At 39.7% G+C, this 27,713-nt stretch overlaps 1 protein-coding gene across 1 annotated transcript in view; it reads left to right on the top strand.

Moving 5' to 3' along the window:
* The window catches only part of CACNA1B (calcium voltage-gated channel subunit alpha1 B), a 3,578,581-nt gene that overhangs the window by 2,341,523 nt on the left and 1,209,345 nt on the right, over positions 1-27,713 (top strand). The window contains exon 21 of the mRNA XM_044058770.1: positions 16,552-17,388. Coding sequence (XP_043914705.1) covers positions 16,552-17,388 — 837 coding nt within the window. The remainder of the gene's footprint in view (positions 1-16,551; positions 17,389-27,713) is intronic.

The following is a 27,713-nucleotide window of genomic DNA, read 5'->3' on the forward strand; positions in this document are numbered from 1 at the left end:
TGTTTTTTCCAATGCCTCTAAAGTACCAGATTCTCTGCCCCCTGCTGCCAAGAAGGTTTTATAGGATGCCTGAGGATTGTTCCTTTTTGTTTAAATGTCCTTCTGCTGACCTCTCTGTGCTGTCTGTAGTCCCTGATAAGCCGTCTCAATTGCTTCCTTAGTTCAAGTTACTGCCTACTGACAAGGGCAGTAGAACCATGGATAGGCCTGGTAAGAAGGTTTATACTTCAGCTGTCCTAGCTTTTAGAGCTGTTAATTATCAGACCCATATATCTAGGTATATGTTGGCTCTTCTTTCTCATACTTGTCATTTTTTTTCCTGATCTTCCAGACTTTGAGAGTAAATTTTCTACCCTTTCCTTGCTAGGGACTTCCTGTCAAGTAGTTCATCATTCTAGTAAATGTAGTTATGGTGCAGCAGATGCCTCTTCTAGGGCTGCTGCTTTTGGTTCAGTTCTGAGGAGGTATTCTTGGCTTAGGCTTCAACCTTTACCTAGCGATATTAAGGCTAAGTTAATGGATGCTCCCGTGGATAATAAACTTTGTTTGGGAAAGCAGCTGCTGGTTTATTTATGTCTCTTCAGGACAAGGGGAAAGCTTTACCAGAACTTAAACATATCTTTGTTTCTTCTGTGCCTAAATTTCAGAGAAACTACCTTCTAAGCCAGCCTTTGTTTGTAGGCAGTCTCACCCTCCTCCTAAAGGTAGAAAGGGTGGTAAACAGATGACTCCTGCAAAGGCCACTCAGACTGCAGGGATTCTAAAGCCTTCCTTTCCTGACAAACCAGGTACTGTCTGACTATCCACCTGTTTCCATGCACATTCCTCCTTCTCTTCCTGTTTGGCTCCAAATCACCCAGGATTCTTGGGTTCCATCAGTCACTTGGCAGGGGTACTTCATGGTCTGGATTTCCTGTCTTCCTTTTATGGGCATTCCTCAGCCTCCTTGGGAACAACTTCCTTTTTTCCCAGTGGTTCTTCACGATCTCTTATCTAAGGTTACTATTCAAGAGGTGTCTGCATCCCAAAGGGGGAAAGGGTTTTATTCAAGAATGTTTCTAGCACCCAGAAAGGATGGTGTATCTGGATCTCAAGGATGCTTATCTCCATATTCCATTTTATCCTCTTTTCAGGAGATGTTTGTGTTCTCTGTTGCTTCCTGGCATTTTCAATTCTGTGCTTTGCCCTTTGGCCTTTCTACTGCCATAAGGGTATTCACCAAATGCCTAACTTCTGTGATTGTTTTTGCAGGTTTCTAGAAATCCACATCTTTCCTTACTTGGAAGACCTGCTGATTCAGGCATCCTTTCCAGAGGTCCTTTTGCAAAATCTTCGTTTTACCATTTCTTTTGTTTAGAGCCTGGAGTTCATGTTAAACTTCAAAAAGTCTTCCCTGACTCCTCCTCAGGATCGTGTCTTTCTGGGTTGTAGGATTCAGACTGTGCTAATGCTGGTGTCCCTGCCTCCTTCAAAGGCCTTAACTCTCATTTCTTACTTTCAAACTCTTCCTCCCCTGGCCTCCATTACAGCCAGGAAGTTTCTGAGAGCTCTGGGGTTCATGGCTTTCACCATTTCAATGCTTCCTCTGGCCAAACTCCACATGATGCAGTTCCAGTAGTTTCTGAAGTTTGTGTGGCTTCAGCATGTGCATCCTCTATACTTTACAGTTCCTCTTCTCCCGTGTCTCAAGAACAAACTTCTGTGATGGATTGAGCAGTTGTCTCTGAATCCAGGACTTCATTTTCAACCTCCACTTCTCTCTCAGGATTTGTTCACAGATGCTTCAGATGTGGGATGGGGAGCATCGTTTGTCTCCCTGAGGGTTCAGGGAGTGTGGTCACCTTGTCAGCAGAAGGAGCACATCAGTGTCAAAGAGATGAGAGCTCTTATGCTGGTTGTTGGGCCTTTTATCCTCGCTCCTATCTGGGGCTTCTCAAGAATAAGATCTTACCTTCTTTGCCAGCTGGCACTAATGGTATGGGATCTGGCTATCAAGTATCAAATAATTGTTCAGACATTTATATTCCTTCAGATAAGAACATTCTGGCAGACACTCAGAGCAGTTCTGTCATGCAATACCCGGAATGGATGCTTCACAAGGATGTGTTTCTGGACATTGTTCACCAGTGGGGTACTCCTCAAGTAGATCTCTTTGCCTCCGCTCTCAACAGACAGATTCCTCTGTTTTGTGCCAAAGTCCCAGGTCCTCTGGTATGGAAGGTGGACACCCTCTTATTTTCTTGGAATGGGATGTTTCTTTATGCATTCCCTCCCCTTCCTCTCATTCCAAGAGTCCTGTTCAAGATTCAACAGGATGCTTCCAAAATCTTGTTGGTGACTCCCTTTTGGCTACAACAACACTGGTTCCTTATACTTCTGCATCGAGCCAAGGGCAGTTATCATCAGTTACCTCACAGGGTGGATCCCTCACACAAGACAAGGGGTCTCTCATCCATCTCCAGCTGTCCATGCTTCAACTGACACTGTGGGTGATAGGGCTTTGATCCCTCATAGACACCTTTTTTCTGAGGATGGCCTGCAGATCCTGCAGGAGGCCAGGAAACTTGCTGCTAGGAAATCCTATTTGTCTAAATGGAAAAGGTTTTCTATTTGGTGTCTTTCTTGTGACCTTGGACCCACTTTCTGTGGATGTTCTTTTGGTTCTCTCTTGTTTGTGTGAGTTGCTCAGTGCTGGTTTGGCCTATTCTTCTATTAAGGCCCACTTGTCAGCTCTCTGTGCTTGTCTGCCTTTAACTCCCCTGTTAGCTTCTAGATTTAATATTAGACCTCACAGAAAGCTTTTTCCTCCTCCCCTGAGATCTTAATTTTGTTCTGGAAAAATTGACAATGGCTTCTTTTGAGCCTGCTGTTTCAGCTTCCTGGCAACATTGTTCCTGGAAGACAGTTCTTTTGTTAGCCCTTACTTTTGCCAGATGGGTGTCTGAGTTGCAAGCCCTTATGGTTTGTCCACCTTTTTTATATTTCATGAGGACAGGGTGCCCTTGGGTACTAATCCTCCTTTCATGCCCAAGGTGGTTAATGAGTTATCACTTAATCAGTATATTAATTTGCCTACTTTTCCCCTCTCTGCAATCTGACAGTGAGCGGGTGCTGCATATCTTAGATGTGCATAGACAGCTCAGATTTTATTTGAATAAAACTAAAGCTATCAGAAACTCAAGCTAGTTTGTTTCATTTCATCCTAGATGTTTAGGTTTGGCTGTTTCCAAGCAAACTGTTTCTATTTGGATTTCAATGGCTATTTCCTTTTGTTATACATTTCATGGTGAGAGCCTTTCTTCTTCTGTACAGGCTCATTCTCCTAGAGCTGTGGCTTCTTCTGGTGCTTTTTTCAAGGGCTTAGACACTACTTCTATTCTTGAAGCTGCTACCTAGACTTCTGTGCCTACCTTTACCAAACGTTACCAGATGGATGGTATCTCCAGAGCTAGAGCTGGTTTTGCTGATGCCATTCTTCATGGCTTCTTAGAGGGCTCAGCTGCTTTCTCTTCCCAAGTTTCTTCTTGAGCTTTGGCACTCTCCCATTTGTAATGAATACTGCAGCGGTGAATGTAAGGACATAGTACAGTTGTGTAAAATTATACCATAATGGTAGATGTCCTTGCTTTCACTGCTGCAGTGTTCACTCCCTCCCTCCATCCCCATAGTCTTTTTTCCTTCCTGGATGTGCAGGTTCTCTTTAGTTTTCCTTGCACTTCTGTTCCTACTGAGGCAATCACTTCTGAGGATGGTATGCCTGAACGTAACCTTTATGCCCCATGCTCCTCAAGGAGTGTGTAGGTAATGGTCAGCGTACCTTAAAGCAATGGTAGACTTGGTAAACTGGCCGGACAGTGGTCCTCTCAGCAGGGAGTGCAGGAGATGCAAACATTTTTGAGTACATGTGTTGAGAGTATTTACGTACTGGTGCTGTCAGTTACAAACAATAGCTGACAAGGCTACTGTAGTATGAGCTTGGATGTTTCAAGTACTTGTAGTGGAACTCAAATAAGAGAGCTTTTAGTAAATTGCTCACTTTGGAGGCCTCGATAGAAATCACTCATTAGATTAAAGGTTTTCCTGTAGTCTCAACATGAGTACAGACCCTTACCAGGCAGGGAGTGAAATAAATAGAACAAACTGCAAATTATAAAATACAGCTGATTGACTGGCCATGAAATGATACTTGTGATTTTCTGTGAGTAGAGAAACTGTCCAGTGAAAAAACAGGATTGAAGATGAGTAACATCAACAGAAACAAAGTGTTAGAGTGAAGACCAGTAGCGCTGTATTTTCCATAATTAGATTATTTTACAAGCTTGTTGGAAGCAGTTAGAGCGTTTGATTGGAAAGCAAATAATTGGGTCAAACCTAACAGATTTAGTAGGTCAAGGGAGTGGATGGCAGGCAGACATTTAAATGGCATTAAAACAGATTGGTGAAAAATGTGGCCAAGGTTTAGATAATTGCCAGATGATGAAATATTGCCATTTTCAAGGGTAGTGTTATTTCTTGTTCCTGTTTGTGGGATAGTTAATATCCGTTTCCATATGCCTGCTACTTTTTCACAGTAGAGATGGCTACTTTTTATTGTAAGTTACCTGTTCAGTAAATCACAGCTCTTCCATAGTTAAGTTCTTAGATTTTCTTTTACAGTTATTTGTTATACTTTTTTATACCTCAGCATTTACATCAAGAAATCACATGTAATATAATCATTCTCGTCCACTGTAGAAAACTTTTTCCAAAGAAAATGTGGTTCCCTATTGATATGTCAGGACTCTCAATCCTGGCACACTGAAAAAAAGACTAAAAAAGTAGGAGGAGCAAATATCGAATATCATTCTTTTTTTTCTCCCCTTTTTTTTGCAGCAGATAATGACCATTGAAATGGTTGCTGAAAATACTTTTTGTAACAGGGCCATGCAGCATTAGTCTAAATTTGGCATTGGTTTCTAATCTATATGAATTCCTATTGTCTCTGCAAATGTTCTTCTGCCACTTAAAACTTCATCCTTCCTTTGGTCCACTTTAGAATGCATTCTCTCATCCAGCACTCGGGTACCATTTGTTCTTATCTTCCACTCTCCAATCTAAAGTCTCTCAGTAGTGTCTTCCTTGGGTATTCTTCCGTGTTCCTGTATCTAACACACAGCAGATACATTTCCTCAATTTTCTTCACTACAGATAAGTATTTCCCAACTTCAGCCTTTCTAATTTCTCACAGTCCGATCAGACAAATAAACCAGAGAATCCAGCACATATGTTAATAAGCCCAGGACTCTTCTGTCAGTGACCCTACTTGTGTGCCATCAGATTTAATGTTTGCCACACCTTCAAAATTGCCTGCCTTGTGTACAGCAGTGCCCTCTGTGCAACAGCAATGGACTTTCCCCAGTGTCTGGCCAAATTTTCCATTTAGTATAAATACCTGTCCCCAGTGTCTGGCCAAATTTTCCAGTCAGTATAAATACCAGCCACAGTCTCCCCCCTTGAATAAGGCCCATTGAATTTACCTGCTCATCAAGACAAATCCATACCCCCTTTTTCCCATTTTTGCAGAAGGATTGGGACGTCATAGTGACCATGAAGGCACATGTCTCAATGCAGACTGTGATTTAGATGTATTTTTTTTATACAAGTCATAGACAAAAGGATGCTTGTATACAAAATTTGGGGGGTGTTTCATTGAAGACAGGATTTATAAATAAGAGTGATTTAAAATCCAGCAGTTAGGCAGCTACACAAGCACAGAGGGGTAGAATCCAGACTATGACCCAGAAAAATCGAGCCTGATTAGTAGCTCCAGCAGCCTGTTGGAATTCCTTGCGTCTCCCTGCATGTAAAGTGTGAGGACAAACTGGAAACCTATAGCCAGACTTGAGTGGTGATACCAAAGCTGTGAGATTAGTGCATATCATGTTTGCAACAAGCCAGATGAGCATACCATCATCTCAAGAGTGGGAGTGTATTCCACACAAAACTTCTGAATGTCCCCTTGAGAAATACTAGCACCTCAAGGTCTGGTTAGTACAATCAAAATTCCAGTGAGCAAGCAGGTGATCTGGCCCCTCTCCTTTGCCAGTAGTGGTATTTCCCAAACCCCATTCTGTAGTTGTTCTGCTACAGCTCTGAATATAATAGTATATGTGCACTCTGCATTGTGGATGTATTCATAATAGTGTAAACATTACTTCAGCATAACTTTACTGACTAGGCTGAGACTCTACAAGTTTATATAATTATGGGGTTTGTGCCACCTACCTTTTTTGCAGAGGATGGCAGATGTGCATTCTTAGTTGTGTTGTTGAACTGATGATTACATCAAAAGTATTTTGTGTATGACTGTGGCATATTGTTTTAGATGAAGTAATAATGCAAAACCAGGGATGAGGACAGAGAAAGGACAACTTTAGCCATGAGGAAAACCACATCCTCATGACAGTCCTTTGGACATATGGCAAACATGTTTTTGGGAAAAGGGGCCCAAACAAGCTGAGCAGACCAAGGTCTAAAACTGTTACCAACTCTAACATGGTCATTAGAAGGAAACCACACATTAACACAGTGTAAGAAGGCAGCAAATGATATGATAGGATGTGCTACAGCCAAAGCAAGGTAGAAGGATGCAATTGCCCATACCAGTACTTGGGGGGGGGGGGACTTACCCTTGAACACCAGATGTAGAATACTTCGTTCTGATTTGTGGAGATAACAGTGATACAGGAGTTGACATAACTAGAATAATCAGAGGTTGTGCTGACACTGACTATTACCAACATATACAGCAGCTACACATCTACTTAGGAAGGTTGGTTTAAAAACAATGACATATATTAACATAGAGAACTGAATGCTGACATGGAATGATTGCATTAAACACACAACAATTACTATTAACAGGTCAAACTTCCACATCTGCACAGAATGACAATGAAGGCAGTGTGCGTGGTAATTCTCCTCCACACCTCCTTACTCAGCATACAGTAGTGTATCATTTTTTTACAAGGTCAGCAGTGGAAACAAACCGTTCCACTAACCCAATACATTTGGAGGATATAAGCAGCAGAATGGCTATTGAAGATGATGACAACGGATGATGATGATGACAATATAGTTATATTTAGGAGGCAGCCGTAAGAAAGTTGCTCAGTCCCCAAGTTTAATGATAGAATGTCAAACCCCTCAACTCTGCAGGAAGTCACAGTGCATCACAAAGTCAAGCACATGCTGGTGTTTTACTCATGTTTGTACAGGAAGAACAGCCATGCACTTGTACACCAGTATCTCCAAACCAGATGGACGCTTTTAGGATGCTGGTATTAATTCAGCGGTAACAGTGTCTACAGTATTACCTTTATAAATAAACACTATGCACAGGAATTTGTCATAGCTCCTTGAGGCAGCAGCATGGCTGGTTCAACCGGTGCCCTCGGCACAGAGCAAAAAAAAAAAGCTGACATTCTTTCTCCTACATTGAGTGAAGTGATCAACTTATTACAGTTAGATCAATGTGCCTCCCACCCCAGCTCTTCTGTGAAATTTCGAAAAAAAAACAAAATAGATAAAAAAAAATGAACAAAATGGATCCTCCTCCTGCTGGGATACCAACCAGGAGACCAGATTCATGACATGCTATCCCCCCACCCCAACTTTTCAGGTCCCATTTTGGTGCCCTGCCCCCAATCCAGCTTCAGTATATTTTATTAAAACAGATGATTGCTTCTTTTAAACTGTTGTAAATTGTTTACTACAAATGTAGCAAAAAGTTGCCACAGTTTATACCCTGCCTTCAAGGAGCACTACAGAGCTCAGGTTTTGATTACATTTTTTTTAACTGCAGTAAACTGATTGCTCCAATATAGCAAGCAGTTGCTACAGTTTACACCATACACAAATGCAATATAGGCTTGTAAATGCCTGTCTTGCATTTAAGGAAGATCGGGATCAACTGATCGTGCTCCTGATACTTTGTGTCCTGGGCAGTTGCCCCTCTCACCCCACACTAGCAATGCTAAGGACTCCAGGAGACATGTAAAGCATTGGCTACCCAGCAGCAAATGTGCCATGACATTGTTAGGGCTCAGAGTACTGCTCAGGGAGTCATCTGGAAATGGTCAGAGTTGTCTAGGGAATAAGTGAGGATTTCTAGCACTACTTAGAAAAGGCACAAAATAGGAATAATGCCATGATCACACTAATGCATAGTATGATGGGGTCCCTATCAGTTGATTGAGTTTTCAGAAACTCAAATTCCATATTGTGGAGACCATATGATAAGAGTTTTTGAAAACTTGAAGCTTTTGAATGGAAATCACAGCACAGTGAGGACTGGGACCTTTACCCTTTTCTTCAATGTAGTGCAATCTCTGAGTTGGTGCATATAATTTACAGGGGGTGTGAGGGGATGCAGAGTGGCTTGACCCCTGCAAAAACGTAAAAATGGTAGATTTTTATGGGGGTTTTTTTGACTGAGTTGTTGGACACTCGAGCTTATGGTCCCATCGATACTTTTTTCAAGTTTCCAAAAAGTTGATCTTCTGACATAGACCCATATGGTGGCACACCAAGCAGCAGTGGCCACCTCCATTCTTACACTTTTTAGGACTTAGACTCAAATACGAGTCAGTCATAGAAAGCGTAGAGGACAGCATACTGTTAGGACACATATGAGCAGATCACATGAGACTACAAGTGCTTCTCAAGAAAGTACTACAATTAGTAGTCATTAACACCATTAGTGTTCTATGCATTACCACTGTGTTACAGCTGGCAGTGTCCTGCAACTTAAAAGTAGTGCACAAATAATCATGGAAATGTAACTATAATTATAGATGAAAATTAGTATCCAGCCATGTAAACAAATATTGCCACTTCTTCATCACTACTGCACAAATTGTTTTTTTTTTCTATTTTTTTTTGCATATTTGATGGCACAAATTATTGTGTATGACAAAATGAAATAATCTGATGTATAGTACCTTAACAGACAACATAGATCAAAATCAAGTAACACTGCATAATAAAATAATCTGATATATGTTTTCATTCAATTCTAAGGTGTGAATTCATGTTAAGTAGTGACTTAATACTTTTTACTACTTATACCACTTCAGGACTTTCAGTACTTGCATACTTAGGTACACCACCTCTGTAAAATATATTGTGCAAAACAGTTAAAATGTGATCATTCCTTATATGATGTTTTATGACATCATTGAATAGGAGTCTGTGACCACTCAGGCATGACTTTTAGAAACAATAACATGAGTACCTCCTCTGAAATAGAAAAAAATGAATTCTTTAAAGATGATGAGGAATGTCTAATGAACAGTGACACTAGACCATGTTTATTTGTTAATTTATTTTTTACAGGAAAAGAAATGCTAACCTGAATGCCATGGTCCACAGTTTTGCACTAGACTCCACCTCTTTACGCACAGTGATGTGCTATGCATGACCATGCTGCATGGAGTCCCTTACTACTACTGCCAGCTGGTCACCATTAGTCAAAGTAGGACTTGAACTGGGAGCTGCAGTGATAGCATGGGTCACTTCACCAGATTAGTGCATGATCATGTTGTGCAGAATGTAACATGCAGTAAACATGATGCATGTAGTAGCTAGGTCATACTGAAAGACATTCCACCAGATTCATCCAGACACCTAAGATGAGTCTTCCAGAGACCAAAGATGTTCTCAATGACCATACATGTCTAGGACAGGGATGTTTTGTTCTCTTCTGCATCTCCTCTTGGATTTCTCACTGGTGTCAGCCATGGCTCCAGTAAATAAGCATCACATGAAAAAAGAAGAAGAAAAGAAAGAAAAAAGGGGAAGTTACTGTTAAATTTCTGTATAATCTGTTGCCTTAGTCTGTGGTGGAATTGCGGTAGTGGCAGTATTGTGAAGTCTTTTCCAGAATTTGTGCTTCAGTACTTTTATAGCTGTTTATATTCCAGTTTTGCTGCAATAGTTTCCAGCTTTTCATTTATCTGACTAACACTGCGACATTAAGCTAAAGTTTCTGAAATTCTCTCCGTAGAACTAGAGCACCAATATTGGATCCCACTCTAAGAAGTCTGCTTCTTGCAGTTTGAATTTTTTCCAAATCCTCCCACCCTTTTCCTGTTGTGGTTTTAAAAGGCTGTGTCTGGCTACCACCCTGTAAAGTAATTTGACTTCCAGTGCCCCTCCTTCCCCATTTCATTGCCTTGTTACAGATACAAATGCCTATATAGTAAATTTTAAGTGTAAAACTACCCTTAGAACTGAAATATGTAACTTAGTGTGGCTAAAACAAGGTCAATCAGTGGAGACAAACTTAGAGCATCTAGTTTGCATGTTAAATAGCACTACTGTTGAATCTTAGCACAATCTAACCTATTCTACTGCCAAACCCTGGAGACCACCCAAGGAGACCTCTGTATAATCCATTCCACAAGTTACAGTAGCCCACTGAAATGCAGGTGCACTCAACATGGATATGCGACTTCCAAATGTTGTGACAGTCAGTTTGTTAAGAAATGGGCATTCTGACACAATGTAGCAATTGTTTGATATTCACAGGCAACCATTTAATCCTTAAAAAATAACAAACACGATATGTGAGAGATGCACCAACAGAATTTCTCTGGAGGCAAAAATCTCACATGCAAACAAGGTTGTCAAGAAAACAAACACTACATCCACAGCACTTAATGTCCATCACACACATAGACCAACTTATGCTGTGGCACTAAAACCAGTCTTCCCAAAAGTGAAAGACCTCCAAAGCCTGTTAACATCATCACCGATCTCTAAATAACTCACCAAAAGCAACACCAAACACCACATATAACATCTGTACCCAGTTGACCCCCCTCCAAGAGCAATGCCTATAAGACAAGCAAACACATTACCCAGGACTCTTGTCATAGGGGACTCCATTGTATGACACACAGATGCTCCACTCACTAACTGAACAAGGAAAAGAAAACACTTAATTGCTTATCTGGAACCAGAATCCACCAAGTTAGCAAGTTGGCATGCACTCAAATCACTACAGCACACATACCAGAATGATTGTATTACAGTCAGAGTGAGTGTTACTGATTTGAGATGTACTTTCCTGGACTATATGAAGATATATTATGTGCCTTGCATTGAACAGCATTCTATCTTCACCAAGAATGATGCCACAGTGCAAGCAAAACATGATTGGCTTCAATAATTGGATTAATTTCTGGTGTCTTTCCAGGGGAGATTCAATATTTGTCACATGGGAGGACATGGGTAACAATTCACATTGCTTTGCAAAGGATGGTCTGCACCTATCTCCCCCCTAGGCTCCCGAATATTTGCTAAAATTTTAATGGCCACTTTAGAGCCTTTTTTTTAGACAATGCCAAATTGTCAAAACTACCAACGTAGCAAATAACACCCAAAGAAACATAAATTTGTTACTGCTCAATGTTAGGGGCCTTAACAAGAAACTCGCTGTACTCAGTCTGGAGAATATAGACATCTCTGCCGTTACCAAAACATGGTTTAAGTCTACAGAAAGTAATGTGGCAGTGCATGGCTTTAGTGCTTTCCACACATTTAGACCATTAACTGCACAGACATGGACAAAAGGTGGAGATGTCTCTGCCTATATCAGCAACAGGTACAAGTCTAGATTGGATAAACAGGACAAGACCCTGGAGATGATTCATGTGCAAATCACTATTGACAAGGTCGCATGCATTATCCTAGCAAGCTATAGGTTACCCTCTGTGTCTCAAGAATCCCACAGCTTGTACCTGACCTACTGAAGACACACACTATTCAACCAAATACCCTATTCATGGGAAATTTTAACTACCCCTCAATAGATTGGGAAATCTCATAGGCACAATTCCAGGACTTTATTAACACACAAACCCTTGAAGAGATCGTATACATACCCCCAAAATATATGGGGTCCGGTACACACCAAATGTCATCACAAAGCTGTCTTCTTCTAAGTAAAAATCAGCTCTGAAACCCCAGCAAACCCTGTAACAGTTAGGAACTATTCCAAAGCAAACTACATCCAGTTAAGTAATAGTTTGTCAAAATCCAATGCCCTTCCTAACCCTGAATTGACAGCAACCTATGCAGAATTGTTCAGAGAGACCTTGTACAACCATGTAGATCATTGTATAGAGGAAACACTGGTGGAATCCTAACCATAAATGGGTATATAACAAAAGGAAAAATGTCATAGCAACAATCAGGAAGAGCAGCTCCCATAATGATGAGACCTCCCTAATTAAACTAAACATTAAAATGAGTGGACTAATTAAGTCCAACAAGGCCAGTTATGAGGTCAAGATAGCCTCATAGGTTAAACACAACCACATGACCTTCTACAGCTATGTGCAAAACCTCAAAGGCAGCACACAGCAGTGTGCTAAACTGGTGGTTAATGGTGCCACCTTCATAGAGCAGAGCAACATAGTGAATCTGCTGGCTGACAAATTCAGCTCAAACTTCTCCGCTCCCCCATCTTCATCCCATGGGATAGCTACTAGCATAAACCCTCAGCTAGTAGCAGGGAGCAGGTCCTCGTGGCACTAGCTAAAGCCAAAAACACAGCATAAATGAGCCCTAACAATATCCCACGATGCATCCTAGATAGCTAGAAATGTGACATTAGAACCACTTCAGTCAATTTTCAACTATAGCTTCAAAAAGAGCTTTATATCACAAGAATAGAGAATTGCAATAGTTATCCCACTTCACTAGAGTAGACTATCAACTGACCCTGAAAACTACAGACCCATTAATCTGACTAAACGTTTAACATGCAAAGCCATGGAACAAATTGTCATGAAACTGATCAACTTGGACATGGGCAACTTTCAGATACTGGATTCAACCCAGTCTGGCTTTGTCAAAGGAAGGTCATGCAGACTAAACCTGGTGGTCACCAATGCAATGGATGAGGGGAAAATGTTTCATACATACCGCCTACCTGGACCTGGCTAAGGCATTTGATACAATCCCCTACTCAGATATAGCTGAAAATTCAATGAACTGGTCATAAATCCCTACATAGCTCACAGAAAGGATCCAGGAGGGTACCTCTGGTCTCTATGGTGAGGCCGCTCCTATTTGGCGCTTACTTCTCAGAGGGAAAGGCTAATGTCAAGGGCCTTGGCCTGATCAAGTTCACAGATGACTGCAAACTGGTAACCTTGACCAATGGATGGGAAATTAGGAAGTCACCTCAGGTCTGGCCCTCCCATGTCTCTGATAGGGGCAGATAGTAACTATGCCCAAACTAACATGTCCCCCCATAACCTTTAGAAACGTCCTAACAAACATGCTCCCCCCAGTAAACACTTTCGTCTTAGCCTGATCAAGTTCACAGATGACTGCAAACTGGGAACTGTCATAGATTCTATAAATGACACAAACCTCTTCAAGAGTGTCTAACACAGAAAAATGACTGGTAACAAAGTCAAGGATTAAAACTAAATGTTAAGAAATACATTATAGCGCCTTTTGGGAATGGACCACCCAAGCTAATTACTCCATCAATAAAAAAACTCCTAAGAATTGACCCAGTAGTCAGGGGTCTGGGAAATATCTCTGTACTCTGCTTGCTGCAGGTCACTGAGATGCAATCTATGTCAGCCATACAAGGCATCCAAGGACCCCATTCTGATAGACCTTTTGCACATCCATAAAATGAACAGCATCAGACCCACTAGATCCAAGGATTTAAATTTTTCTTGCAATGTAAATAGGGCATGTTTGTGAGACAGATATGTGTCTCAGAGGATCCCGTGCTCTGGAACAGGCTCCCCCTCCATGTGAAGCAGAAATCATCCCTAATGAATTTGTAACCTTGACCAATGGATGGGAAATCAGAATGTCACCTCAGGTCTGGCCCTCCCATGTCTCTGATAGAGGCAGACAATAACTATGCCCAAACCAACATGTCCTCCCATAACCTTTAGAAACTTCCTAACAAACATGCTCCACCCAATAAACACCTGTGATACATAGGACACAGTTGTGCTAGGTTGCATGGCTAGGCTTATAAAGTGGTTTAGTATTCTGCAATGCAGTTTACCATGAATAACTATTTAAATAAAATAAAAAAAGAAACAAAGCTTTGTGCACTTAACAGCAAAATGACCACGGGTCATCTACTGTGCAGGAAAAGACGTTGAAGTAAGCTAGTGTGCCAGATATGGGAATCATGTGCACTGTCAGGATGCTGGCCAGAAATGTTGATGAATCTCCCCCATACATCACACACTACCTGACAAGTGATGGAATGACAACCCTTCCTGATGCATTAAAATCTCCCCCCATGGACCAGATTGGACCCTAATTGAAACATGAGTACACTCTGTTTCACCAACTACCTCAGAGAAATGTGTCACCCCATAAAAGGCATGCTTAGTCCTAGCTCGGTCTTGAAGTGACACTTGGAAATAGATAAACTGTCAATGTATCCTTGAGGTAGAAGCCTGTCAGATGCCCAGTGTGCTCCCACTCTGTCTCTGGAAGGTCACTGTGGCAAGTATAGTGAGGAATATATATACCTTTGTATTCACAGGAATATGAAGGCCATGCATCCTCCGGTGTCCCTGTGGGGGGGCCATACATACTCACTAAGACTCTTACAGCATCCGTGTCCTCTCTGAGTCTTGTCAAGTATCTCCTGATAGTCAGTGTTATAACAAGTTATACTCTGCCTATATATCTGCCGCCTTGTCCAAAGAGGGCCACTGGGTGCAGGCAGTTTTGGTTTGGCCAAGAAAAGCTGCTCACACTGGGAAATTGCTAGGCTTTATAGCAAATGGCAACATCATCATGGATTGCAAAGTAGGTAGAATAGAAGCAAAGACTCCTTTTTTAATGAATCTGTGGACAGCATGGAAAAGTGCAGAAGTCTGACTATGAATCCAAAGTAGGGGAGTGAAGGCCACATTAGCATATGCCTTTTTATATCATTTCTTATTTATATCTCATTATTTCTTCAGTTGCTTACACTTATTTGCAATCATTGCATGTTAACATAATTGGCCTTTATGAATCACGACTTTGGTTCACTTATTCATGGATATCACGGATAGCCTTTACTCATTGTCTAATCACAGCTAATAGCATCATTGGCTGCCATTTCACTGGCTATAATAAGACTGTATTACTGTATCTGCTTGACATTTTCCCCATATAGCAGTGTAACTCTAAATTAATTGTCCAGAGTTTCAGGGGAGTTTGCCATTTTATCATTCCTAACTTCAGATTATCTTGCATGATTATCATCAGAAAGATAATTGTGCATAGTGGGCAACCTGAATGAACTCAATAGCTATAACCGTAATCTTCACCTTTGAAGATTATGTCCTTCTGGACTGTCAATATAAAACTTTCTTAACACTTCATTTGGTACCAGATAATTGACACTTTGTACCCCAGGTGCATAAATTATTGGGAAAAATAAAGTATTTTCCTGATCTGCTAGTGGAGTGTAACTGGTCACGATACCTACTGCCATTTTTTTTCTACTTTCATTACATATTTCCATAAATGTGGTGGAATTATGTAAGCTTTACACTGTATTTCTGTTTAATACAAGCAGAACTCTTTACTGGATGCATAGTACCAAAATATGCATTTTTCAGGTTGTTGGTCTTCCAAGAATGCATCCATGATTTGACAAACCACTGCACATTGTCCTCATATGTGTTGAACATCAGTTGTAACACACCACACCTCTACAGATACAACCAAAGTATAGGAAATAAATAAGCTAAATCTATCAATATGCCACCTGGCATCATACCTTCATTGAGTGTGTGTGTGTGTCACCTCGTTCACTACCATAACCTCTTATGTTTGGTCCTTACAAACTGCTACTCTTTTGTTACAAAGTCAGGACATTTGTCTGCATCTTAAAGGCATTACTCTCATCTCTGCAGTAGGTATGACAAGAAAAGGAAAATATTCCTTGACCTACAGTCTGGGTATCATGTGTTACTGAGTTGTAGTTCCCAGCATCAGATATTAGTTCAAACTGCCATTTGTAGTGGAGAGAAAATTTTTTCTCACAACCACTGAACCAGCTATGTAAACCATAGCTAGAAGCAGTACAACATTCACTGTAGAAAAATGATGGAATAAGATATCTAAATTTGGTGTGTACTGGATGAAATGGAAAAATAAAAATGACTTTGTACCCTCTTGCTGGCTGCAGTGCATCTTTTTTGGCCAGGTAAATGAGAGACTGTACAACATTAGCTTACCTATAGAGTAAGGTGGAAGCTAACAGAAACCTATATTTTAGTAATGTTGTCCTCCCCTCCCTATCATGAAGATAAATGAACATAAGGGGATTTCTTTGTTAAAAAGGGTTCCATGACTCCTTTAAGCTTTATTCCTTCTTCATGTGTACCCTGCTTGTCATGCTTTCCCATCTATATATGTTTACTATTATATATAACTTGATCTCTACCTAATTCTGTATTTTAAAACATAGTATTTCAATGGAAATGTTTTTAATACTTTGTTCTCATCCCTTTGCAGTAGGGAGCATCAGAAGTCGATTAAATCCCTGTCTGTGTGGGAGAAGAGGACAAGTCAGATCAGGAGGCAGAAAATCAGAGCTAGTTGTGAGGCCCTTTACACTGAACTAGATCCAGAAGAGCGAGTACGCTATGCATCTTCACTTCACATCCGACCTGATATGAAAACCCACATGGACCGACCTTTAGTTGTTGAAACTAGGGGTGACCTGAGGAACAATGTAGGTGTGACAGAACCTGTAGAGGAGGAGGAGGAGGAAGAGGAAGGTGAGCAAGATAAGCTTGTCCAGTCTGATACCACCACAGAAGCACAAAGAAAACATCATCACCATAAGGACAAGCCCAGTGAAACGGAAAAGAACACAGACGGAACTACAGAAAATGGGGACTCAAATGCTAATGGCAAGGAAGAACGGCATCGTCAGCAGAGAACTAGGACTAAAGATTCTGAAGGAGAGACTAAAGAAGGAAAAGCTGATCGCAGTAGGAGTCGGGAGGGGGGTAGGAAGCATCATCGTCAAGAATCCATTGAGGAAGGTACTGAAAGAGAACACAGAAGACACAGGTCTCACCGGCACACAACTGATCGCCAGAATAAGGAAGGAAATGGAACTGTCAATGGCAGCAAAAGTGAGCGGCGAGTGAGACACAGAGGAGGGTCACGGTCAGCAAACAAGGAATCTGATCCAGCATCTAAAGGAGAAAATGGTGATGAGCCCCTACGAAGACACAGGTCACGCAATAAAGCACTGTCAACTTATCCACAAGAGGAGAAGAAGGAAAATGCAGACAAGGGAGGAAACAGTGGGGAAAAGGAGCAAAAAAACCACCAGCCCAAGTAAGTGCAACTTAAGATAAAATGATATGGGAAGGGTTGCAGCAGAATAGAGGGTTGGATGCACCACTTCCCACTGTCCCATTTAATATGTATCATGAGTATTATACAGTTTTAAGAGTCTTGGAATTGAAAAATGTGGGAGTCTGAAACTATGTTTTTGAATTTGGGGTAGGTGTTTTTGGTCACTTCACAATTTGGTTGGGAGTACCAATAATAAATTATCGTGCTTGGAGAAAAAAAACTCCTTTATTAGACTATGAGAATGATGAAGTTCACCACAAAGAATAGCTGCTGGAAATGTATATTCAAGGCCATTTGGAGTTTTGGTTTTAGAACCCCATGCTTCAGAATTCCAAGACTCAAAATATTCTAAAATATGCATTTAATAAAAATTTGATTAAGCTATGCTGAAATATGGAAGTTTTCAGCTAGTCAACAATCTTGAAGATAGAATTTCATTTTATGATACAGCACCCGTTTTCAGGTCTTAAAGCCACTCTTGTCAGACTGTCACAAGGAATTTTTGCATTCAAGGTGGGATAAATGCATCATCTTCCATTTTATGTGCACCTCCTAGTTGCCCAAAGCTAGAAGAGACACTATGTTGGTAAACAGCATGTACACAATAAGAATGCTGGTAATTTAATGTACACCCATAGATGTAGCATGTCTTATGTGGTCATTAGTACCCCAGAGTGAGTTAAAATGTAAATTCTAAGGTAGTATATGTACCTGGGCTGTCTTCATACTGAATTAATTTAGTGCAAAAGAACATGCCAAGCTGGAAAACACTGTGTATGAGGTATGAGTTCAAATAGCAGATAAAGTAATAACAGGTATAAGTGAATCATGTAATTCTCTAGTCCCTGCAGGCCTGATAGTTGATCGGAGTAAACTGTATTGTATTGGCAGCACCTTCTGTTCAGTACACACAGACTGACCTGTAGCTACAATGTGCTTACAATACAGCACGCCTATGTGCTGTACTATGTTGGCCCATCTTACAAAGGGACATTTACAGTTAGTGGCATTTAGTTGGAACAGTGATTATAACAGCTCTATGTATAGGGCTTGACTTGGGGGAAATGGTGCCATAGACACTGCCCCCACACACACACCCTCCAGTAATCTACTCTTTTCCAACGATGTTGGGTTCCCCGTACCATGCACACCGTTTCCTTCTTTTTCAAAAAGCCATAACTTTGTATATGCTCTAAAGTGCATTTTAAAGTCTTTTCTCTCTCTCTTTACACAACCTTTTCATCCAGTGATCACTTGAACAGAAAATATGATTAAAGAAAGAATTTCCGTCTTGCTGTTCAGTTTTTCTTAGCACCCTTTCAGAACAACTTTCCTGACCAGCATGCCACAATAATAATCATTTAGGAAATAACTCAATTAAGCCAGGGGTCCCCGAAGCCACAGGGGTTATAATGCTCTGGGATGCATTTTAGAGCATTTTCCCAACCTTTTAATCTAATGCTTGGCTCAACAAAAATCATGAGCAAGAAAAAAATGTCAGTCCTATTTATTTATTTTTTTTAAGGAAGATATGAATTGTGCCCGAGGCTAAATGTTCAAAGCTGGCAAAATAGTAGCTCACAATAAACTAACAAGCAAATTGATGTGTGGATACACAGGTCCTATCTGGGAATACTGCTTGCCTTTGTGTAACCCCCCACCCCAACCAAAAAGGAAGTCATTGCCTATGCATCCCTCTGGTTTTAGATGTGGATAAAAGCAGAGGTTCAAATTGCCACAGTCATGTAGTTTAAGTGACTGCTGACGTACACTTACATAGCATACCTCCTCACTCCAAATCCCCAAAGGCAGCCACCTGTATATGTGCCTGATATGTTATTGTGAGGAAACTGAAAAAAATATATATAATGATTACATTAATGCATTCTATTTTGTTGTTCCTAGGCGGTGCACTACTCTCACACAGGCTATAGTAACTTTCCTTGTACACCTCTGAGGCCTGTGCAAATAGTAAAGGAAACAATGACTACACTGGCCCTAGTCCAAACGCAAGCTATGATGACACCCTCTGCACATCTCTAAAGTTTGACTGTGATGCAAATTAAAGAAGAAGTAACCTCAGTCCCAAGCACCCCATCCCCATAACTTTCAGCAGCTTCCTGTAAACACACACACACACACACACATCTGAGCAGGGCCGGTTTTAGAATGGTTGAAATGGAGAACAGAGACCTTTAGAGGCCTAACAGGGTCATATCACAACCTGCTTAGGTTAAAGAGTGTAATCAGAAAATTAGTACATTTTCTTCTTTTCTCCAACCAGCAACAGCTTTTGTACTCCTCCCCCCACACACACACAATCAAGGATGACTGAGGGAGCTCCTTGTATGTATTTATACAGTCTGGAACGTGGAGGGGGGGGCCTCCACAATCCTAGAAGATCCAAGTGTCTGAATGTTCTGTGATATATTTTATGCCTTACTTTTGAAATATAATTACTTGCTAGCTGCATTTTTTTATTGATACCCAGAAGAATAATATATGTGTTCTTGAATTATTGGGTGTGTGTGCACAGATAAAAATCAGTGATATTTTAGGCGCACACACAGTCCATAGTAATAATTGTTTTGTAGTTATTTAAGCAAATATCAACACTGGTACTCCCACATCAGATCAGTGACTGCCATTTAGCAGTCATCAAACAGCAGCAGGGCTAAGTCACTTTTATTTACCTAATTGAGGAGTAATGCATACCTGTCACTGTCCTGATTTCACAGACCTTCCCTGATTTTGCCCCGTAATTCATAAAATTCCTTCATAAAAAAAAATGATTTGCTGGTAAATAGGCTTGCTCTATCGAAACAAAAAATTCCTCACTGAGGACTCTAGACTCTGCCTTGGCTATGCCTACCTTCTTCCTATTCTAATGTACGCCTCTCTGATCCTAACTAACCTATAATCCTCTCTAACAAAGTTGCTAGAGTCGCTGTAAACCAGCCTTACAACTCCCACCACTACCTTTCTCTCAAATCTTTCAGCTGACTTGAATTCACCCACCAGCTTTCACTACCTCAAGTGCTCCTAATTCACTCCATCATCAACAAACTGTCCTCTTGCCCAGCCATCTCAGCTCCTTGTGTACTCCTGCTCACTCCCTCCAGAGCTCTGACCAGTTCCTCATGGAAATCTATAAGCCCAAAAGAAAAATATGCCAACATCTATATAGCTACTCTGTTGCCTTAACTTGGAACAAGTTACCTGTGTCCATCACAACTATTTACAATACTTATAACTTCAAAAAACTTTAAAAGAAACTCTACTAAACTCATGGATCTTCTCCTACTAAAGCCCAGCCTAACACTTTTATTCTTGGTCTTTTTATTTCACTCAACCATCCACCCTGAACTACCCCAAGTACTTTTAGCATATTACTATTTACTATTCAGATGCCCTTTCTATGCTGTCTATGTACTACACTCATCTTCTCTGCTTGGCTATATTTTTGTATTTCATACTTTTGTACTCTTGAGATTCCAGAGCAGTTCTACTTTGTACTACATTATGAGATCTATATTTGACTGTAGTGACCATAACTGATTTCTTATATCATTTTCTTCACTGCCTGATGAATTATTATTTATGTATTATTTGACACTTTAATTGTATCAACACTTACCACTATACTAGAATATTCACCTGTATTTGAAACTTTTCTCTTCTTATTGTTATATGCAGCCTTGCTAAGTGTTCCATATAGAGTTTTTCTCCCTGGGCCTCTGAATGGGCTCATGTTCAGTCGGACATACCCAGTTAACAAATGTCAAAATAAATAAAATAAAAAAGCAAAATCTTTCAGGATTGCAGTCAATAAATCCAGACATCAGATTTTTCTGCTGCTAGTTGTCCAAAAAAAATGCATGTTGATGCAAAAGGTGTTATTCTGTACTAACTTTCTAAGTGAATTAGAATAATATTTAAAATGTGTTCCTGTCTGATTTTGAGCCTTTATTCTGCTGTTATTTTTGGCATTGAGCAGAAGTCTTCAGCAAAAGAAGTTGACAGTTAATAGTATCTGGTATACTGCAAGAATTTGGAAAACGTCTTGAAAGAGAAAATCCCTGAAAATCAGAGGCATCAGCTCCTCTTAAAATTCAAGATGAGAACTGAGATCAGTCACTCTAGCTGCTGACCTCCCTAGTGCGTGTGCTTGCCTTGCTCTTGTTTATTATCATATTTATCCTTACAGGATCATATCACATCCCTGTTCAGGTTAAACAGCATAATCTGGAAATTAATATAGTTTTTCTCCTTATTTTTCCTCGACCAACAGATTTTGTGGGATGCTCACACAGTAAAAAATGATTAAGGAGGACCCCTTGCAACCACGGGTAATGCAGGTACCTAACGCTGGCTATGTTGATAGGTTTAATAGACAGAATGTCCTCTATCAGAGTAAGCCAGGAGCACTGTTGGTGGTAAACTAATGAATGGAATTGTGAAGCCTGTCACCTGATAAAACTCTGTTGTTATAAGGAGAGCTATCTTTGAATTTTAGAGTAGACATAAGTAAGAGTTATTATTACCCACCTAGTTTATTAAGTATAAAGATTGCTCTGTTAGCTTTTGTAGGTTTGACAGATGTTATAAAACATCAAGATAAGATAAATTGCTGTGGTTGGGGGTCTCCCAGGAACAGGGAACCCCCACTGACTGCAGGGTTCGTTGCTGCCTTAAGCTGGTTATAGGTATTGCTAAGAGTATCTGGAATGTGATTTTCCTAGGAGGCTGAATAATGTGATTGCCCCATGGTTTTGAATACTCCTGTGACTTCTTTCCTTAAAAGGGATAAAATAAAATATTTCAGAGCATTACTGGAAAAGCTCACTCAGACTCTGCCACAGCTTGCTCTGATGGAAAGGTTAGGTTGCTTTTGATTTATTGCACTTTGCATTACTTTATTGCCTTTTTCTATTTTGTATACTGTGATTTGTTTTATTTACAGTGTTTTGCTTTTAATTGCATATTAAAACTTGGAAAGAGACCACAGCGCTCTCTCTCTTGTGAGTCCGACAGAATTTTTCCACCCTCCCAATCTGTTACTGTTGTGTTCTTAAACACAACTGTCTTTCTAGCTGCCTGCCCCCTTATGTTAAGTTGGCCATATATCTGCTTCCCTCTCTCCTTTCACTGGTTGATGTAAGTAAGCACAAAATTATAATTTTGTGAAATTACTCCCCTTCAACTAATTTAAATTTATTAGCCATCCCACTGTATTCCATAGTACCAGAATACAAAAGTGCCCACTCCATTCATCTAACTTGCTCTTTTAAAGATAGTGGTTCTCCACTTAGACAGCTAAAACTTAAGTTACCCACTTTCATATCTAACTGCTTAGTGTACATTGCAGTATTTAGGATAAACTATTTTTTCATCTTACATTTAAACATCTATTGCAAGACCACCAGTTATTGGAGAGCCCACATTCTGCCTCTCAGTAGTCATCTTTGGATTAGTGCTTCTGTTTTCTCCAGGTGAGAGGAGGAGTATTAGGGACATTATTTCTTGGAAACTGCTGATCACCAGAAAGCCTAACTGCTTTATAGGTGACAGCTTGCAATTTGTGTTTATATTCTGGTCCTGGTGAAAGAAGTAGAAGAGTGCATTGATTCCTGACTGTTTCTGGTTGGAGAGTGAGTGTCTGTGCTTAATGTTCCTGATTGGTCTGGTTGCTATTCAAGGCATCCACCAGAAAAAGACTACAAGCCTACAGACCCTTGCATCATCTGGGGCAAGACTGTGGATCACCAAACAGGTTGTGGCCTGCTTCTCTTCTTGGGATTGGTGCTAACATTTTGCTTCTGGTGAGAGAAGAAGCAAAGGAACACTGTATCCCTACAGAGTGAAGCTGTGGTGAGACCAGCATTAGTAGTAGCCAGGCAGTAGCCATTCATGCGACTCCCCTCTTTTCATCATTCTTGACAAGCTAATTCTTTGTTTTCAGTTAAGTACTGCTTCATTTGTTTCTAACTTCAGAATATCTGCCTAAATACTTCATCCTTAAATTTTCAGGGTCTGTGTATTAGTTTCCCCTCAAGTGTTTGCTCTTTACAGACTCAGACACCTTGAGTGACATTTTTCCTGTAAAAGCACAATTAAAAATTTTCCAATACCTAGTTGCACAAAGAACAACTAGTTTGCAGTGACAGGCACTATGCACAGAGTTGCAAACCGGATACTCCTGACAGTGATTGATATTCTCACTCGATCTGTCTTCTAATCAATGAAAAAGGGCCTGTTGCCATGGATATGAACTTTCCTACTGTCTCTGTTACAGGCTTGGTGGATATGGGCATCCTGAGACAATAAAGAAATTGCCTCATGTTTACTGACAACCAGTTCATTTTCAAACAAATTAATATGGTATGTGAGAGATGTATTTATAGCCAAGAAATATTAGACCACACCCCAAGGACAGAGATACAACTCACCAGTTCACGCCAGCAAAAAGTCTTTTAATCCACTTTGTGAAAACAATTTGTATAAGAGATTTCATTTTAATCTACGTAAAACTTCTTCAGATACATTTAAAACATACAACTTGGACTTAAATAACACGTTCTATGTTCTAATCCATGCCCATAACTAACAGGCTATTTCAGCTTAAAGTCATATCCCTCCACATTACTAAATCTATACATATTATAAACACACATTTGCAACACACTTAAATCACATAAAATATTTTTTATCCATAAAATTGTCTAAGGAATTCATTTAAATTACTACTGAAAGTAAAAAAATACTTTATAACTGGATAAAAATGATTAGTAGCAAAGTTAGAGAACCAGCTTAGACCCGTGCAGTATCAAAACTACATGCATCTGTGTGCGATGTCCTACACTTGCATAACATATTTTAAACTACAATATCCCTATGGGCAGTGCATATATGCCCTCTAATGAAGTTATTAATGCTCCAGCAATTTTAATTTAAGAATCTGGCTAATGCTAACCATATCAAGACCTGGATATCTACATGCTTCTAATTTGATCTGCCAGATCATTTCCTGCCTTTCCAAATAAAATGACCATGGACCTCCAAGTGGATCTTTTTCAACTTTTTCAAGAATACTAAACTTAAAATCATGCCCTTCATGTTGTTAAAAATGTCTGTACAAGGCACTGGTGGTTTTTCATCCTTACCTCATACATATGTTCATAAATATGGTTGTGTAACTTCCGTTCGGTTTTGCCTGTATAAAAAGCCTCCCAGCACTGGCAGCGAGCATCGTATACAATACCCGTGGTCTCACAATTCTACTTCCCGTTTACAAAATGATCCCTATTCTTCAAGTTAATCCCATCTCCTTCCAGAACATATTTACATGTGCTGCACGTACCACATCTAATTATTGTTGCGTGGGGTGTAGTTCTTGCAGGTTTCCCTTGCATCATATTCTTAAAATTACATTCTCTTCTATATAAGATTGATTTTTGGTCCATTCTCCAATGTGTGCCAGACACCATAATTCTCCATAAACGCATTCCAATTTTTATTTAAAATCCAGTTAATTTTGGTGCTTTCTGTGTTGTAGGCAGTTATCATTGCCTCTGCATAATTGTTCTGTTTTGTCCCTCGGGTTGGTGGATTCCAACTAAAACCATATTCTAAGGATAAAATTGGTTTACATGCCCCACTTTCCCTTTTCATTACCACCTCTACCATTATTTCCTGTATACATGTTCATTAATAGTCCACATTCCTTTCTAAAATCACAATCACAGGTACTCATACACGCTGCTCTGACCATCTGTCCCTTTACAACCACTTTCTTTTATTTGTAAATATGAGAGCTAGAGACATGTAGTAGTATATTTGAATACGTTGGCTTATGATAAACACTTGCCACATAATTAGCCTTAATGATATCCTTTGACATGCTGTAACTTTCACCTTTGACATGTTGCAACTTTCACCTTTGACATCCTATACTACAGAGGCCTTCTGAACCACAGGTACAACTCAGATGAGTCAGAACAGACCCTCATGGAACATTGCTTAGAAAGCCATGTTCTTTAACTTAGCTTCCCTCACTGCTGGTGTACATCAGTGAGCACTAGGGTTACCTCCACTGCAGATACCACCAGTGATCTTAGTGCTTCTTGCTGCTACCCCAGTGTCCTAAAGTGTTGAACTCAGTCCATTAAAACTTAGACACTGTGTCATCAAATTAACTCAGGACCCTCATTGCTTGTTTCGATCACTCATTCAAAATCTTTCACAGAGACACTTACTGAACTCATACTAAAAACCAGTTGTTTCCAATAAACCCACATAACGTGTTTGGGCCTCCTAGGTCTGTCTATTTTTAAATCTCCAAGAAGTAAATAGAACCCATATGCAAGAAACATATTATATATAACATATATATATATATAAACGTGTGTGTGTATAGAGAAAGAGAGAACAAGTGACACACCACTAGAGCCAGTGGCAGTCTTCTAAATCCCACCCCTTTAAACCAGCAAATAAATAAATAAAATATTGGCTGCTGATTGTAGGAAACCAATTGATCTACAGATTAAATGCCTTCTGTTAGTCTGAGTTAACCCCCCCCCACACACACACACACACACAAACATAAATGTTTTCATTTTTTCACTCAGTTATAATCATTCCTTCATTTATTCCCAGGACCCATTAAGTCTTGGTCTATTCAAGTCCTATTCCATTACTCAGAATGTAAATGTCAGGACAGCAGTCAACTATAGGACAAACACACAACTCACATACCCACAGGCCATTTGGAGGATCACCAAATTAGCTGTGCTATATCTTTGTGATGCAGGAAGAAACCAGTAGAACACGAAGGTCCATACACAAGACACCCTTGATGAGAACCAAACTGGAGAGCCAAGAGCTATGAGGCAGCACTGCTAATCACTGCATCACTGACATTCCCAAAACATATTTTGTTCATTTAGAAATGCAGCAACATTTTATAAGTGGAAATCTGTAGAGAACATTACATTGAATTTTCTTGGTAGCAAATAGTTGTTCTGTCAAACAATGAACTGCCAATAAAGTGTGACAGCTATATTTGAGTCCATTTGTTCTTGCAGTGTATTTAAATACCTTGCTCCCGCAGTACAATGTGTTATGAAAGGGAGTTTCAAATAGTTATAAATGGATTCTGCATTTAGAAATATTAACAAGAGTAATGCATTTTATTTTGGTTTCATTGTTCCTCTGCTATTTTGGTTCACATTTGTGGGTGTGTGGTATGAAATCCTATCTAATGAAGGCAGTGTGTAAAGATCAGACATACCTAATGATATCTGAATCAGAGCAGCAGACCGAGTAGAGAAGCTCTTAGTTTTTTTTATGTCTAAAAAATGCTGATGGAAAAATTGAACATTTATGAGACCACAGAAGATTATGCCATTTATTAACACCTATGTGGTGTGGAACACCAAATCTCTAGCAGTCTAAACACATCCCTGCATTCTAGAGCATTTTCTGAAAAATCAACTTTAAAAGAATAAGATAAACAAATGCAAATAATTTGTGAACACTAAATGGTTTTAAAACTGTATAAATAGCAATATTATCAGTAAGAAGTATTCTTTGGGGGTAATAATAGTCACTGCATTCATAGTCTTTCCATAAATACTATAATATATTATTAATTCACACATATCCAGGATATAATTGTTTTGTTAAACTTTCAAAAACAAATTGTCATATCTTGAAAAAATTACAACACACACATTGTTAGAACACTTTGCTTAACCAAATGTAAAGTTTCACATGACAAGAACTTCTCTGAGTGCATGTTTGTTTAGGTATTTACAGAAATATGAAAACATATACTTAATTGTATAAATAATGCTTGAATATCTCTCAAGATGTGAAATTTTCTGCATCTGTCAGTTTTCTTCAAAACATCTGACATTTCACCTGATACCATGTAGCAGTTTGTATGTCATGTGTTCTTTTTTTTTTAAATATTAAGTACATATCAAAATATTGCTTTTTTCATAATAACTATCAAAGAACTAGCAATATCTCAAGTACAGTGTGATATAAATAGAAATTGATAATGAATTTCACTGTCTTTAACCATGGTATTTCACACTATACCACTCGAGCATGTAGGTCTCTCAGTTATGAAAGTATGATTATGGATATGAAAATATGAATATAAATTGGTAACCAGTGACAAATTTTTCAACTGCAGGTACTCCTAGATTAGCAATCTTAGTGTCATTTTGTTAAAAAATGCTTGCACTTTCTGACATTGGCTATTATTAACTGGTAAGTCACTTAGTTAAAGAAGCCAG

The sequence above is a fragment of the Protopterus annectens genome, chromosome 16.part0, assembly GCF_019279795.1.
Source record: "Protopterus annectens isolate FY-2018-M chromosome 16.part0, PAN1.0, whole genome shotgun sequence".
NCBI classification, from domain to species: domain Eukaryota; kingdom Metazoa; phylum Chordata; order Ceratodontiformes; family Protopteridae; genus Protopterus; species Protopterus annectens.